We start from the raw sequence: 14983 nt of genomic DNA on the forward strand, positions 1-14983 counted from the left end.
TTTATTTATGTATGTTTATGGTTATTACAACACTTTTTAAATTCAGGACTACTGCAAATATCAAAGACTGTCCCCCTTCAACATTAACAGATAAAAGTGAAAGCACAATGTAACTATTTTAAGGACAGGACATGTATTCTGAATGTGATTTACATTGATGTCCATTTCCAAATCAGCCCCACTTTCTGAAAAGTTTTGATGAAGATCATAATGTGAGTAGGTAGTAACTAGCAAATGTCAGGGTGGTTACAGACAGATCTTTTGTACTGAAACAATGCCCTATTTAACCTAATCAATAGTGTGCGTCAGAGGAGGTTGGTGGGAGGAGCAATAGGAGGACGGGCACATTGTAATAGCTGGAATGGAGTAAATGGAATTGTATCAAACATATGGAAACCATGTATCAACCCATGTTGTATTAATTCCATTCCAGCCATTACAATGAGCCCTTAATCCTATAATTCCTCCCACCAGCCTCCTCCTGAGTGTGTCCCATTCAAACAAATCATGTTACATGACAAATAAAGTGTACCTTTTGGTGAAAAAGGAACAAAAACATACAAAAAGGACAATAGTGTGTCTAAAAATCATTTTCCAGAAACATAACATTAAATCATATTTCTTGATGGCCATTGGATGAATGTCACATTTGGCAAAGCTTTATTCACCCTTTTTTTTTTTTTACATCAAGCTGTGAGCTCATGGTTTAGATGGTATCCAGGTATACAGAGAGTTAACTCATCATGATTAAAGTGATTCTAAAGGACAGACATGAAATTGTATAAACATTATCCCAAAATGTTGTCCTCTGTTCTTGATTGTAAGATTTCACCCCTGGATCCCTGAATTTCCTTTTTATATTGAGATTGATAAAACATACCAACATTATCTGTTCTAATCATCTAAACAAACTGTAACCCATTAGTTTTTGGTACACTCGCTCACACTCTCTTCATGAGTATTCTTTCAGAAAAATACTGGCCCTGAGTATTTGACTGTTGTATGGAGTAAGGTAATGTCTTAAATGTGCCTACTTCTAACTGGAATTGCTCTCCGCTAGCCATTCAACCATTAGAAATGACTGATATATTTTGGGTAATGCCTGATCAATGATGGTGAGAAATTGTATTGGCTAAATCCATGGGCGGTTAAAGTGCATACAAATGAAGCACGCATGGGAGGTATTGCACATCAGTCCTCTTCATCACTCCAAAAGGCATCATCTTCATCAATATCCACACCCTGGAACAGCCTATAAAATAACAACAAAGAAACAAGACATTTTTACTCATTAATTAAGAAGCCAATAAAAAAAAAGGTTAGATAGACATTCTATGGGGCCGATTCAGACTTTGGAAATGTACACCTTTCGTACGCACCTCTCAGTAGTTGGTATTTAGAATTACCTTATGGAGGTGCATAATGAGGTTTGCGGGCGTGGTTCCCTTGCGCGCACTCAATACATTTAATTCAACCCCAGAAAACACAATTTGATCAGTGAGTTTTTGTTCAGTTAGTTTCTGTTCATTTATCTAAAGCAATCCCTTTAAATACGGTGTTCATTTAATTTGATCGGCCCAAGACTTGAATGTATGGAGAACGCGTTCAGAATATACAAAGATAGCCATGAAAACATATGCATATTTGTCTCCGTTTCAGAACCCCAAAAATATTACATGAGTGCTCCCAAGTGGTGCAGCGATCTAAGGCGTCACTACAGTCCCTGGTTCGATTCCAGGCTGCATCACATTCTGCCGTGATAGGCAATCCCATAGGCCGGCGCACAATTGGAAAGGGAGATACCTAGTCAGTTGTACAACGGAATGCATTCAAGTGAAATGCGTCTTCCGCACTTAACCCAACCCCTCTGAATCAGAGAGGTGCGGGGCGCTGCCATAATCGACATCCATGTCTTCGGCGCCCGGGGAACAGTGGGTTAAACTGCCTTGCTCAGGGGCAGAATGACAGATTTTTACCTTGTCAGCTCAGGGATTCGATCCAGCAAGCTTTCGGTTACTGGCCCAATGCTCTAACCATGAGGCTACCTGCCCCAGCGTCGTCCGGGTTTGGCCGGGGAAAGGAAGTCATTGTAAATAATAATTTGTTCTTAACTGACTTGCCTAGTTAAATAAAAAATATATACATATGGAGTCACTAGAGTGCGATGAGCCAAGAACTGTGTGAAGGCAAGTGCCAAGTCTTGCGCCAAGTTCAATGTACGGTTTGAGCTCCATAATAAGCCTACATGTTCCGATTTATTTTGACTACAATTTGTATTTGGCATTCATTAAATAGTGTCCACCATTACTTGACACTCCGCCACAACTACGTAGCAGTATTTATGGAGGAAATAAATAAAGGTAGGCTAAATAAAACGATGTAATGGAATAATACGAATGTAGGGAAGGGAACGAACACTAAATTGGCTGTTAAATATACGTGGCTATTACTTACGGTTGCTACTGATAGTGGTTAACAATATTTAACAGACTATAGCCTACAAATTTAAGGAAACAGGAAAAGTCGGGGGCATATGATTAAAACATTCTAGTGAGGAAAAACTGTAAATTTGGCACGACTGTCTTGTTATCCAATTTGGCTTGCGTCTCCAAATTGAATCCCTGCAAGTTATAAGGCCATCCAATAGTAATTCTGTATAAATGGCACAGCATTTCATACTTCACTGTGGGAATGGGGCATAAATCTGCTGAAAAGGAAATGAGGACAATAGCAAAGCCACTCACTGGTTGTAGCAAGGCGAGGAGGGGTTGTTGAAGTGGCTGTAGGGGTTGACACGTGTGAGCTGGCCCAGACACAGCCAGCAGAAGTACTGCTTACACGAGGTGCAAGTCATCTTGTTGCAGCCATCAACTTTCTACACGTAAAGACAGAACAGAGAAGATGACAGATCAAAATCATGTAGGAGCAGCAAAACATATGCATACTAACTAGTTATAAAGCTGTGTAGTGCGGAGAGCAACATACCTGTATATTAGTGCCACAGCGAGGGCAGCCTTTACAGTTCTCATTAAGCCAATCCCTGCTGAAGGATTCCTCCACAGCACGCTGGATGACCCGCTTCCCAAAGCGCTGCTCCATGAACTTCTTCCCCTCGGCACTGGCAGATATATACTCATCCCGCAGGCCTCGCAGCTCATCTACGAGGCAGGAGGTAGAGAACACTCAATACCATAACCATTACTCTAACCTACATTTAGATTGATAATCTTTAGTGTATAGACTGTGCACAGCATATAACTCATTAATTGTCAGGTAATATACTATATAATACAATGTAAACTATTTCCTTTACCTGCTGTGACCTTGCAGTGGGACAGGCCGTGGTATCCCCGTTTGCAGAGGGTGCAGAAAGCGTACTGGCAGGCAGGGCAAATGCCCATGGTGGTGTCTGGCTCCACCATCACAGCCTGGCAGCAGGACTGGCGAGGGCAGTACACCACATCAGCCATCAGATCCAGGCTGGACTGAAGCAGAAGGCGGTCATAACGCGCAAACAACTCCTCCCCGACAAGGAGCTTGACCTGTAAAAAGGGGCAGTGCATTAGGCAGTGCTCATAAGATTGTCACAAAAGCTCATTAATGTCACAAGAGTGAAAGTTACCTGTGAGGGTGTAGCCAAGGAGGTGCACTTGGGCTCGGGGCAGTTAAGGCACTGAACGTTGCCGTCGCGGATCTGAATCTGGAAGTATTCCGTCATACAGGTCTTGCAGTACACGTGCTGGCATTCCTTAAAGCACAGGCAGCCCGATCCCAGCTTCTCCATGAAGCAGATACCACAGCAGAACGCCTTGCCGTCAAACACCTTCTGCCGCTGAGCTTCATCAAAGTCCAGGAGCTGAGGTAGGATATCAGTATGGGGGTCAACCACCAGGACAGCACGGGGGTCCAGCTCCAGCAGGGGCTCCAGTTTGTCCTTCTCCCCGGTTAGACTCCCCGCCCGCTTCACACCAGCCTCACTCCTCTTCCACTCCACCGGAGCGTTGCCCCCCCTGACCACCTCCAGGGGAGATTTGACGTCGAGGAAGGCAAAGGCCTCCTCCTTAAGGAACTGGATCCATGTGAAGAGAACAACACAGCCCTGGTTCTCCTCCCACAGCCCATCCAGGCGCTTGCATAGAGAAGTCATCTGAGGGGGAGAAAGAGAAGGGTTGGTGAGGAGCCTGTAGACCCGACGTCGAATTTCATTGAATTCTACATCGGGCATAAGTGAGCGTTTGGATCAGGAAAGTTTCCTCTCACGATGTCTACAAACCAGAATGTTGAATAAAATTATATTTTAACTTACTTTACCTGTTGTCCGTGCGGTTGGTCCTTTTGCAGGTAGGAATGTGAGAATATATCCACAGGAAAGTATAATTATATAAACTTTTCAAAGCACTGGTAGTGCTTTCCGATTTTTATCACCTGAAGCATGCACAGAAGCATGTAGACACGTACACGAGCTTGGCAAGTATGCATGCATCTTGTGCATGTATTTTCATCTTGTGTGCATGCTTCACATGATACAAACCTGAATGCACTACCAGCGCTTTGAAAAGTTAATGTGATTATACTTTCCTGTGGATATATTGTCTGATGTTCCTACCTTCAACAGGACCAACCGCTCGGACAACAGGTAAAGTAAGTTAAAATATAATTGTATTCAACATTCTGGCTTGTAGAGGTCATGTGAGGGACAACTTTCCTTATCCAAACGCTCATTTATGCCCAACGTAGAATTCAATGAAATTCAAAGTTGGGTTTCCAAGCTAGAGGACAAGGGGAATATTGTTGAAACATGTTATGTGATTTCTTGTCATGTTTATGCGTCTACCTCACCTGGTCCCTTGACAGCCATTTGGAACTTAGTGTATAGACCGGAGATGAGGAAGAAGGGTAGTCAGCAGGAAGTTCAAAGTTAAGCACCAGAGGAGGTAGGAAAGATATGTCATATTCAGTCTGCTTGTTTCCTGCAGAAACATACAACACATTTGATTGTTCAGGTTTTAATGCTGATTGACAGTTGATTCATTTTAAAGGGACACTCATTATTAATGGAGAGGAAGGTAAACAGCCTTACCATTGACTATCAACTTGAAACTAGGAGGAAGTTCAAGGCATAGCTGTATCTCACCACCCTGTGCAGATTTGGCTCTATGAAACTCCTCTTCATCGTAAATACTCGCTAGAGCAAGCAACTCATCCTCCTGGGCTTCCTGGTCCTCCGACATTTACATTCCTGTGAGGCAACAATAGTAAAACCCTGTGAGGCTCTGCGGGATAGCCAATCTCATTTTGATTGGTAGTATATTGGCCCTGTCGTGTAATTGATTTCCAAGCCAATTACAATCGGTAGCTAGCTAAGTATTGCTTTAATAATACAGAGAAGTATAGCACCAAAAAATAAACACAGCATTAAAGCTAAAGTGAGAGGTAACAAGGTTAAATAAACCAACTCTTACAACGTTTCAGGATAGAGCAGCATCCTCATAATAATAATGCATGGGTATTAGGTAAGTTAGCTAGCTAGCAGGCTGATTATAGAGTCGTCTAACGTTATCTAGCTAACGTTATATAGTTTCAACTAGAGAACCATGTTCTAAAGTGACTGTAACAAATCTAGCTAGGCCCTGATCTCAAGGGCTGACGACGTTAACGTAACGTTAGCTAACTTTAGCTGGCGAAGTGCCTCTTTAATACTAAGGTAGCTATCTATCTATCATGACTAATCAGACACTGGGGGAGATATATAAAATGACTATTACAACTAGCTATCATTTTCTTAGATCATGTTGTGTTATTTACCTTTTACTCCAGCCCCCACAAATGACGTTTTGGTTTTCACTAGTTAACACAGCCACAAAGTCATAAACTCCGCCTATTTCTACAATTTATCTTCTTAAAATCTGATTTTAAACCAAACCTTAACCACACTGCTAACATTTTGGTTTTCATAAATGTTTACGATATTTGTCTTTGTGGCTGTGTTATCTGGAAACGCAGTTTTTGGATGACCACTGAGGTATAACTAAGAAAACTCTTCTATTTTTTATTAACAACAAATCAATACAGGAAGTAGATGTTGGAACACAAGTATATATAAATAATATACATTACACATTACACAAGGACCTTACGGGACATACATACACTTATAATTCTAACAGCTTTTTTGTTAGTAGAGTATTTAATTGTCTTAAAGTGTCTTACAGTTCAATTTATTTTTGTAAGGTAAGAAAATGTGGTTTTGTTTGTAAATTTACATTTGTGAATATGAAATTTGTCCAAAAGAATAATGAAATTAATTACATTAAATTGTTTCAGCTTATTTATATTGTAGGTAAAGAATCCAAGCAGTACATTTCGCCACATGAGATGGAAAACTCAATTGGAATCGTATTAACGCCCATTGCGTACGTTGTCGACGTGTCGTCAATGGGCCGCGGGGTGCATTCTGGGTGAAACTGTGACAAGGAACGCTGTCAAGGAGTGAATGGGAGTGAATTGGTATGGGATCAATTTCACGCCATACGTATTGAATTCAAAATAAAATAAATCGTGAACATGAAAAATAAAGCTGAGAATGTAAACATTATATTTTCGAGGACGGGTGAAATAATGGATGTTGAAATCAAAAACCAAATAATTGAAAGCAAAATGTATAGAATTGTAAACAAAAATAAGACATCAAAGCAAAAACAAAAAACTTGTAAGCAAATCATTTTAAAGCGAGAGCAAAACACTATGACAATTGATTTGAAAAAAATATTTGAAAACGAATGGAAAAATCGTTTTCGGTTAAACTTTCCCAGCAACCAATCCTATTGATACATTTTGCCTACGCTCCTTTTTATTTATTTTTTATTAACGACAAATCAATACAGGAAGTACATGTGGGAACACAAGTATATATACATGACAATTGGGCTAGGGGGTACAATATCACATTACACAAGGACCTTAAGGGATATGAACACACTTATAATTCTAACAGCTTTTTTGTTAGTAGAGTATTTAATTGTCTCAAAATACAGTTACATTTATTTTTGTAAGGTAAGAAAATGTGGTGTTTTGTTTGTAAATTTACATTTGTGAATATGAAATTTGGCCAAAAGAATTTTAGTTTATGTTTTCCTTAAACTTCTTCATATAATAGTTGGCAGGATCATATTTATGAATATATATTTTTTTTAACTTCCTTGATTTTGTTAACAAGTAGGTGTGTGTGGCAACATCCAAACTTTTTTCCAACAGATATTATCAATGGTTTTGGTTACGCTACTCGTATCTTTGCTTTCGATGTGTTTCTTTGCTTCACTGCCAGTCTTTTCGATTGCGAGTTTTGGCATTCTTTTTCCGTGAAGGGCGGGGTTTAGAGGGAGGAGTAGACAATGAGTCTCCATTGGCCCGCTAGTTTTGGAGTGACAGTTCGTCTTAATCCAATCAATGAACATGATAGACAGGCTTTAAAAAAAAGCTTTTTTTCCCTCACTCAAGTATTTTTATATTCCACAAGTATTATCAAATGTCCTGTGCTATACAGATAATTATCAGACTCAAGTTACAAATGCTGGTAAACACCCAAATACATGTTGTTTTTTTTAATTACAAAAGTAGTGCATTGGACCTTTACTAGTCCTGTATTAGCGGACCAAGAGACGTCTTCAGCGCGAGCAATTCGTTTTTCTTCATAATATAAAATTGCCATACATCCAGGAAGGCTATGCAAGAAATGCAATACATTTCAGATAATTAACGTTAGTAGTCAGATTATGTAGACCAGTATAATATCACTCCGTCATCGGTCAGGGCTAACAGGCATATAAATTGCCTAGATGTAATGCTAGCCTACATCAATCATAGCTACCTTACTAAACTATCCCTAGCTATTTTTATTGGCCAAGGCTAACGTTGAGCCAAATCCTGCAATCATCCCAGCAGAGGCAACAGTCTTCAGGAAAGCTGCACCTTTCATTAGCTGTAGTTTTTCAGGCTTTTATCTTTTGCCTACTTAAGTAGACGGTCTGACGTCACCACTACGCGCCAAATCTTCCCTTTCTGTACCCGGATGTTCTGAACATGGCGTACCAGTTACCAACACTTGCTATGAATGTTGTGCAACAGGTAATTCATATGTTTATCTAAGTACTTAGATGGTTTGTCAATAAATGTATTAGAGCGGCTTCTAATATCTGTACGTTGTTGGCCCGTGACTGACAATTTTGAAGTACATTAGCTTAGTTGGCTGGCTTTGGTGTCAGACCAGGTAGCCAAATGGAATGAATCGCAAGAATGCATGCCTGTAACGTGACAGCTAGCCACTGTTAGCCGTAGTGAAAGGTGTGTGTGAGAGAACCGTGACAACCCTAAATAGTTATTTCAATACCTGAAGTCTAGACCAAATCTTGCCTGATACCAGCTGTTTGGTTGACATGATTTCAAATGACAATTTTCTTATGTCCTCACAGGCTATGGTTTGTCTGACTCAATGTGGATAATCCAATGCTTTCAATTCAAAATGGGTTTGAATTATACAACAGCCCAGCTGTTTTTATATACACAAGTTATTTTTTTGTATTACACAATCAGTTTCATAATGATGTCCTATAGATCATGTACACAGTGCAGCAACCAACAAAGCATCAACTGCCCTTGGTTTCTTCCTGGAGTCTGTAGAGAAACTTGGCTTTCCATTAAGGTAACAGCATCATTCCCTCAGTGCTGTGTGGAATCAGGCACTTGTTTGTATATGGACACCGTTGGTTGCTTTGTATATGGTCTCGAATCAGACCATATGCCAGGTCTGCCTAAGGCCTTGTCTATCAAGACATATATATTTATGTTGACCAAGTTTCATACATCGCAGAGGAGAGTGACTGAATTACACCTTGAAATATGATTAACAGTTGTCTTGATTATAATCCTAGTCTCTGTCTGTCAGTATCTAGGGTGAGCGCAGACTAAGGAGTGGAGAATGTAGACATCGCAAGATGCATGTTTCATGTCCGTGGTTTTCTGGTAAAAGCATTCACAATCAACATTACTTTCCACCACTATTTGTATGTGCTGAATAGATAGTGAAATTTCAATAATGTCATAATCTAAGACTATACTTTATAGAGTATAGTTAGACAAGTGGCCTACACCTAAATTATAATCCCTACACTGAGTAGAGAAGACAAGCTGTGCTGTTTCTTGCATAACTGGTATTTAAATGCTTTGCAAACGTAGACAATGTTTCCATTCAGTTTTTAGGCAAGTAATGTATAAAAAATTATGACAGCTGTGATGGAAACAGGAAGTTTCGGTACAACTTGAAATGCCGACAGATCAATTGTTTGGACATGGTGCCAACTTGCCGGTAAAATTCATTATGTGAGAAATGGCTGTGGAAATGCCTTTGTCAATATTGATATCATATCGAAGTAAACTTGTAGTCACGCGATGATTGTGTGGTACTCCCACTATGCCTCTGGAAACCATGCAGTTTATTAGACTACAGATTAAATCAATTATGAGCATCACAGGGTGGTGAAAGTGCACAGTGATGGGGTTGAAACAGGTCAATTCAACTAGAGATGGTGAAGTAGAAATACAAAGAAGAATAGAATACTTTGAGCATAAGGAGATGTAATTGGTCAAAGGTTAAAATGAATTGCAGGACAGAGGACTGGGTATGATGTTGAACGTTTCATTATGTTGCTTCAAATGTTCTCTCCTATGCTAACGGTTATGGCGGGATGTGTGGATCTCCGTGTCAAACATTTTACAATGTCCTACCGTTTGGAAGATGAGGTCTCCCTTGAAGGCTGTTTGACCTATTCTGTGCCCACTGTATTCCTCCCGTGCTTCCAAGCAGACCTAGACACTTTTACCAATGGATGGGATAAACATCCTCTGCACCCCCAACCAGGTATGAGAAAGTGCAGAATCCTGTCACCTTCCCTGGCAATGTGGAGGTATAGATTTTAAAGGAGCCACTATGAAAATGTAAGTCTTATCTATTAAAAAAAAGTGGTTGTTTGTAAACTTAACAGGATTTTCCATGTTTTTAGGATTTAAACAACTTGGACGATGCCTGCCTGCTGGAGGAGCATGGCCAGGGAATTGAGGTCCCACCAGTGGAGTGCCTGCTGAGAGCAGGATATGACACTGCTCAGAGCAGCCATTGACCCAACCTCACTATCTTGAGACTATGGACAAGATATTTATGCATCTGTTTTGAAGTATGTGCTGCTACTTTTGGCTGAATTATCCTTATACCTCTGCTTGATACTGTTGCAAGGAATAAGTCTAGTCCAGTAATTATAAATTGCTGCAGTGTTATGAAATGTGGTTGCAGCAAAATGAGACCAATTGGCCTTTCTTTATATATTTTTTTAATTGAATAACATTTTCCACAACATTAGTAACCAAAGATTCAGGCAGACTATTTTAATTGTATAATAGAATAGTCTTCAAACAAGGAGCTGCAGGGAAGAACTCAGAGTAAATGGTTACATGTCCCTTTATGTTGTGAGAGGTAATAATACAATCCTATTGTTACAAGTTATTTATACAAGCAACAGTTCCAGAACACAATGGCATTGTGTTAGGGTGCAGACTCCTAGTATGTCTGCACCCTATGAAAGGCATATCACAGTCCAACACAGAATAGGCTACAGAACAGCTCACCCCAAATTCTGCCACCACACTATGGACAAAGTTTATTTAAATAACTAAAATGGAACTGTTGAAATACAAATGGTTGCAGTCATTAAATGTACAAAAAAAACGTTTTAACTATGGGAAAAGGTGATCCTTTTGACAGAAAATAAACCTTCAAATAGAAACAAGTGACGCAATTAAGCAATGAGTAGGATTCTGTGTTCACATGTAAGTGATTGCTTTATCTGCCGTCCCAATGAAAACTAGTTTGAACATTTTATGGAAAAGATATGTATGTCTCTGGACGATGCACCATGCTGCTTTGTTGACAAAATGAAGGACATTTCATGGGCCATAGACCGGTGACCTGCGGCTCAGCATAATTTGGGATGTGCCACTTTCCTATATGAGGTCAAAAAAAGGGTAAAATATTGTTTTATTTACAGTGAGTGTCTAAGGCCTACATTTAAAAAGTATTTGTATAAAATATTTCAACTAATTTCTTATGTGCTGCTCACCCATGGCATAACTTTAGGGACAGTGGGAACTGTTAGACTAGATGGCTCAACTTCTTGTCCGTCTTTCTCTCCTACTAATTCACCGTGCACTGCCGCTTACTTTTCCTGCATTCCTCCTGAAACAATTATTGGTGTGTGTTTGATGGTGTCAATGTGAAAAACGTTGCTTTGTTCATAGTATTAACTATGGCTGTTGAAGGCAAAGTAATTGGACTATGTTACTAGGTGAGTAATCCAATAGATGTTACCATTTATAAACTGGTAATCAGCAGCTGAACACACTTATCTTCCCAACTCTGTTGGTTTATGAGCATTTAAATGTTGACAATTAAAAAAATGCTGAGGCTCACCTGCAGTTTCCACATCTTCAACAAAGTCCTTAAAGTTTGACTATGGCAGCCCTGAAGGTTCTTCTCCCGCTCATTTCAGGAGCGATGAGGCCGACTACAGTGTCAGCATCCGACTGAAAAATGATAAGTTAAATGTATAAATAAATCTGACTCTCATACAACATAACTAGTAATAAAACATTAACTACAATCTTCCCCCAGGGACAGAGACTCTTGCAGAGATTTGATGGATTTCCAGGAAGCTGTAGACTGAATAAAAGGTTTCTGGGCCTTTATTCTTGCCTGGTGTTCTAGAAGAAGTGTTCATTTTTCTTTTTCCAGAGGCAGCCTGGCTCTGGAAGAGGTTCAGAAAGGACCTTCAAGTAAAAGGGAGAAAATTCACATTGATAAGGCTATGTTTGAGTTTATTTAATTTCAAAATTGTAATGAGAAACAGTGCAGTGAAGTGGAAGAGGTATACAAGACAGTGTGTCACTATCAGAAAGAGAGCGATTTAAGTGTGCGTCACCTTGTATCAGAGAGAGCATGTCTATTCATCTTATTTTGTGTTTGCAAATGTGTAAAGTACCAAAATAACTTTGGATGCGTAACAGTTTCAAAGTGAGTGCGCGTCAGACATGAGAAAAGTAATACATAATTTACAGATTGGCTGAATTGATTAATCGTCAAAACAGGGTAGACCCTATGATGGGTTGAGTATAGACAGCAAAATTACACATTTCCTGTATTCTAGAACCATTGATATGCACCTGGCCATCCTGGTTACTGGAGGAATGCAGCTGTCTCTGGGTTTGTCCCTGCACCTCTGACAGCTGATGATGCCCATGACCATGCAATTGATGTACCTGAGCTTGCTGATGCGGTGGCACTGGACTCTGACCCGATTCATAGTCTGGGTCAGCACAGAGATGAGGCCAAAACCACCTCTGAATACTCTGTGAACATCAGCTGGATATATGGGGAAATGCATTATCATACTTGACCAAATTTGAATGTCTCTAGCTTAAATAGCCAGCTAGTCCAGAACATTTTTCTAAGGGTAATTCAGATATGACTAGTATGAAAGTATGCTTTCAGTAAACCAAGTAGCTGTCCGTACAGGGCGAAATGTCATTTCAATCTCATCATTTAAGAGTGTCGTCATGGTGGATACATGTAACGTTACCTAGCTAGCTAACTGGATACATTATGGCTTATTTCGACGTGACTTGGTATAATAAAAACATATGGACAACCCTACAGCTGGCAGTGGCTAACTACAGGCAGGCAGCGACTTTAAATCATTTGATTGAGTTTTGCTCTCGCTTTAAAATGATTTGCTTACAAAGTTTTTGGTTTTGATGTCTTATGTTTGTTTACAATTCTATTTTGATTTCAACATCCATTATTATTTCACCTCGAAAATGTGTTTGCATTCTCAACTTTATTTTTCATGTCCACGATCTATTTTATTTTGAATTCAATACATATGGCGTGAAATTGACCCCATAAATTGGGCGCTAGCTTAACAAAAAAAACTTCGTCAACAAGTACAATATTACAAATATTTTCCGAGATAACTTGTTCTCTGTAATATCGTATAGTTTTGGAATCGTGACATTAGCTACTTTCGAGGAAAATAGGCTAGTTTCTTGACTCGTACTCTTGACTTTTAAATCAACGATTACTTTAGCAGCTGCATGCCAACGTGAACGCGATTGGTCGACAGTCTGTGAGGCGTAAACCCGTTATCCTTTAATTTCCCAATGGGTTTCCTATCTCCTTTAATGTAATATATCTTGCTATATGTCGCATTCAAAACAACGGAACTAGGAAATCTCCGACTTCCGAATTCAGTACATTCTAGACAACTGCGATCAAATCGTTTTGAACGGTCATCCAACTTGGAAATGTGGGCCTTTCTAGAGCTCTGACTTTCTGACCTGAAGATCACTGACATGATTTGACCTTGTTTTTTCCCCAAGTTCTCCAGTTGTGAAAGCACCAATAATAGATGACAGCCTTCCTTTCACTCGCAGATCCGGCGCAATTATAAGCAAGCTCCCCAGAAAAGTGTGGACCTACGGAAAGAGGCAGTGCATTACAGCAACACTTTCAACAACATTCATTAATGGATCATCTTTCTGCAAGTCTGTGCTGGGGAATATTTTCAGATCCTCCTGTGGGGAAAGAGTTTTGGGAGATGAGTGGAAATATCTTGACTTGAGGTAGTGATAAAGCTTTTGACTGGCCATCTTAGGATGGTTATTCAATATATAAAGGGAAACTTCAAGACAGTAAGCAGTCAGACTGAATTTGTGCTGTGTGTGAAATACTGCACTATTGGAGCTAAAACAAAAGCATTTCACTGCACCTGTGATTAGAAAATCTTCCGCATTGCATTTTTAAATAACTTTAAAATAAATAACTTTAAATGATCTTTCACATAATTCTCAGACACCAACATTTATTTTGCTTTTGGTTAGTGGTAACAGCACCAAACTGGTCTTCCCCATTCATTCACACTGTTGTAGAATAGAAAAACAAAACAAGTTTATACCAGAGAACAACTCACAGACCATTGCTTTTAAAAGAGACAGCCTTACATTAAAATACTGCATGACAGTAACTCAAATCTAATTGAATATAGTGGACAGATAATTGGTGCCTCTATAATACCCATCTCTGAATACACTAACCTTTGTTCCATCCAATCTCTCCCCCAGCAGGGTGTCCTATACATTTATCCAACAGCTGCAAGATTTAAGTGAAACAAATGCACAGTAAGTCAAATCCAATGGGGAATAATGATGCTAAGCTTGAACCTCTACCCCCATTCAATAATTGACAATTTCACCAAACGTCTTTAACAGTTTCCTCTGCGTACCACCTCTTAATATGACATTGAAGCGAAACACAAAACAAGTTTCCATCCTGCTGCGCTTACAGTATTTTATGTCAAACAGCCTGATCAATACGCTATCATTGTATATCAACAGGTAAAATGTTACATGCCAAGAAGGCAGATTGAGAGTATTTATAGGAATAGTCCAATTGTGTAATCAAAAGAGAGGCCATCATCAGTAAGATGTCAGAGGGGTTAGAGAGGCAGCTGCAGCAGTTAGTCAATGTCCATCTCAGGCAGTTTGTTGCCCTCTGCAGATTCAGGAGCCGCCGTGCCCCCTGCTGCACCCTTCTCTGGGCTGCCTGGCTGGGCCTCTGTGCCCTCCTGTCCATTTACTGGCCCATTCTGCTCTGCCTTCTCATCCTTGGGGACCTCAACTTTAGGTTTGGATTTTGACACGATTGGGTTGCAAGCCGAGTCAAGCTCCTACAAAGATGGAGAGAGGATATCATAGTTAGATATCTGGGACATTTTCACATTTGGATGAACATACGTCATATTAGGACCAGGAGTTTACCTTGACCATGTGACCTGACCAGGCAAAACAGAGTTATTGGAAAGACTATGCAAACCGATTATTAGCA

General features: G+C 39.8%; 2 protein-coding genes and 1 long non-coding RNA gene across 6 annotated transcripts in view; 1 reads left to right on the forward strand and 2 right to left on the reverse strand.

Moving 5' to 3' along the window:
- rnf14 (ring finger protein 14) lies at positions 1–11534 on the reverse strand. 4 transcript variants are annotated; one of them, XM_082960229.1, is made up of 8 exons: positions 11516–11534; positions 5081–5239; positions 4840–4970; positions 3623–4147; positions 3314–3542; positions 2986–3158; positions 2745–2875; positions 1–1252 (listed from the first exon to the last, which is right to left on the reverse strand). In XM_082960229.1, the coding sequence occupies exons 2-8, from the start codon at positions 5229–5231 to the stop codon at positions 1192–1194; spliced, it is 1401 nt and encodes a 466-aa protein (XP_082816355.1). In that variant the 5' UTR covers positions 5232–5239; positions 11516–11534; the 3' UTR covers positions 1–1191. The 4 variants fall into 4 exon arrangements, with proteins under 4 accessions (XP_082816355.1, XP_013992266.1, XP_013992265.1 ...); XM_014136791.3 differs by lacking the exon at positions 11516–11534 and adding an exon at positions 5806–6004 and having other exon boundaries at positions 5135–5239; XM_014136790.3 differs by lacking the exon at positions 11516–11534 and adding an exon at positions 5806–6004.
- LOC106567498 (uncharacterized) lies at positions 7013–14047 on the forward strand. Its single transcript, XR_001320086.3, has 2 exons — positions 7013–9913; positions 10056–14047. It is a non-coding gene; the product is annotated as an uncharacterized LOC106567498 (long non-coding RNA).
- hspa4a (heat shock protein family A (Hsp70) member 4a) overlaps positions 13942–14983 on the reverse strand; it is an 18094-nt gene continuing 17052 nt past the window's right edge. The window contains exon 19 of the mRNA XM_014136794.3: positions 13942–14825. Coding sequence (XP_013992269.1) covers positions 14616–14825 — 210 coding nt within the window. The 3' untranslated portion in view covers positions 13942–14615. The remainder of the gene's footprint in view (positions 14826–14983) is intronic.

This window comes from Salmo salar, chromosome 13 (genome assembly GCF_965601325.2).
Source record: "Salmo salar chromosome 13, fSalSal1, whole genome shotgun sequence".
In the NCBI taxonomy this organism is placed as follows: Eukaryota; Metazoa; Chordata; class Actinopteri; order Salmoniformes; family Salmonidae; genus Salmo; species Salmo salar.

Coding starts and splice junctions, on each gene's coding strand:
- rnf14 (XM_082960229.1), bottom strand. CDS start 5,231: ATGTCGGAGGACCAGGAAGCCCAGGAGGATGAGTTGCTTGCTCTAGCG. Junction 4,971..5,080: donor TTTCAAGTTGATAGTCAATG/GTAAGGCTGTTT, acceptor ATGTTTCTGCAG/GAAACAAGCAGACTGAATAT. Junction 4,148..4,839: donor AATGGCTGTCAAGGGACCAG/GTGAGGTAGACG, acceptor TCTCCCCCTCAG/ATGACTTCTCTATGCAAGCG.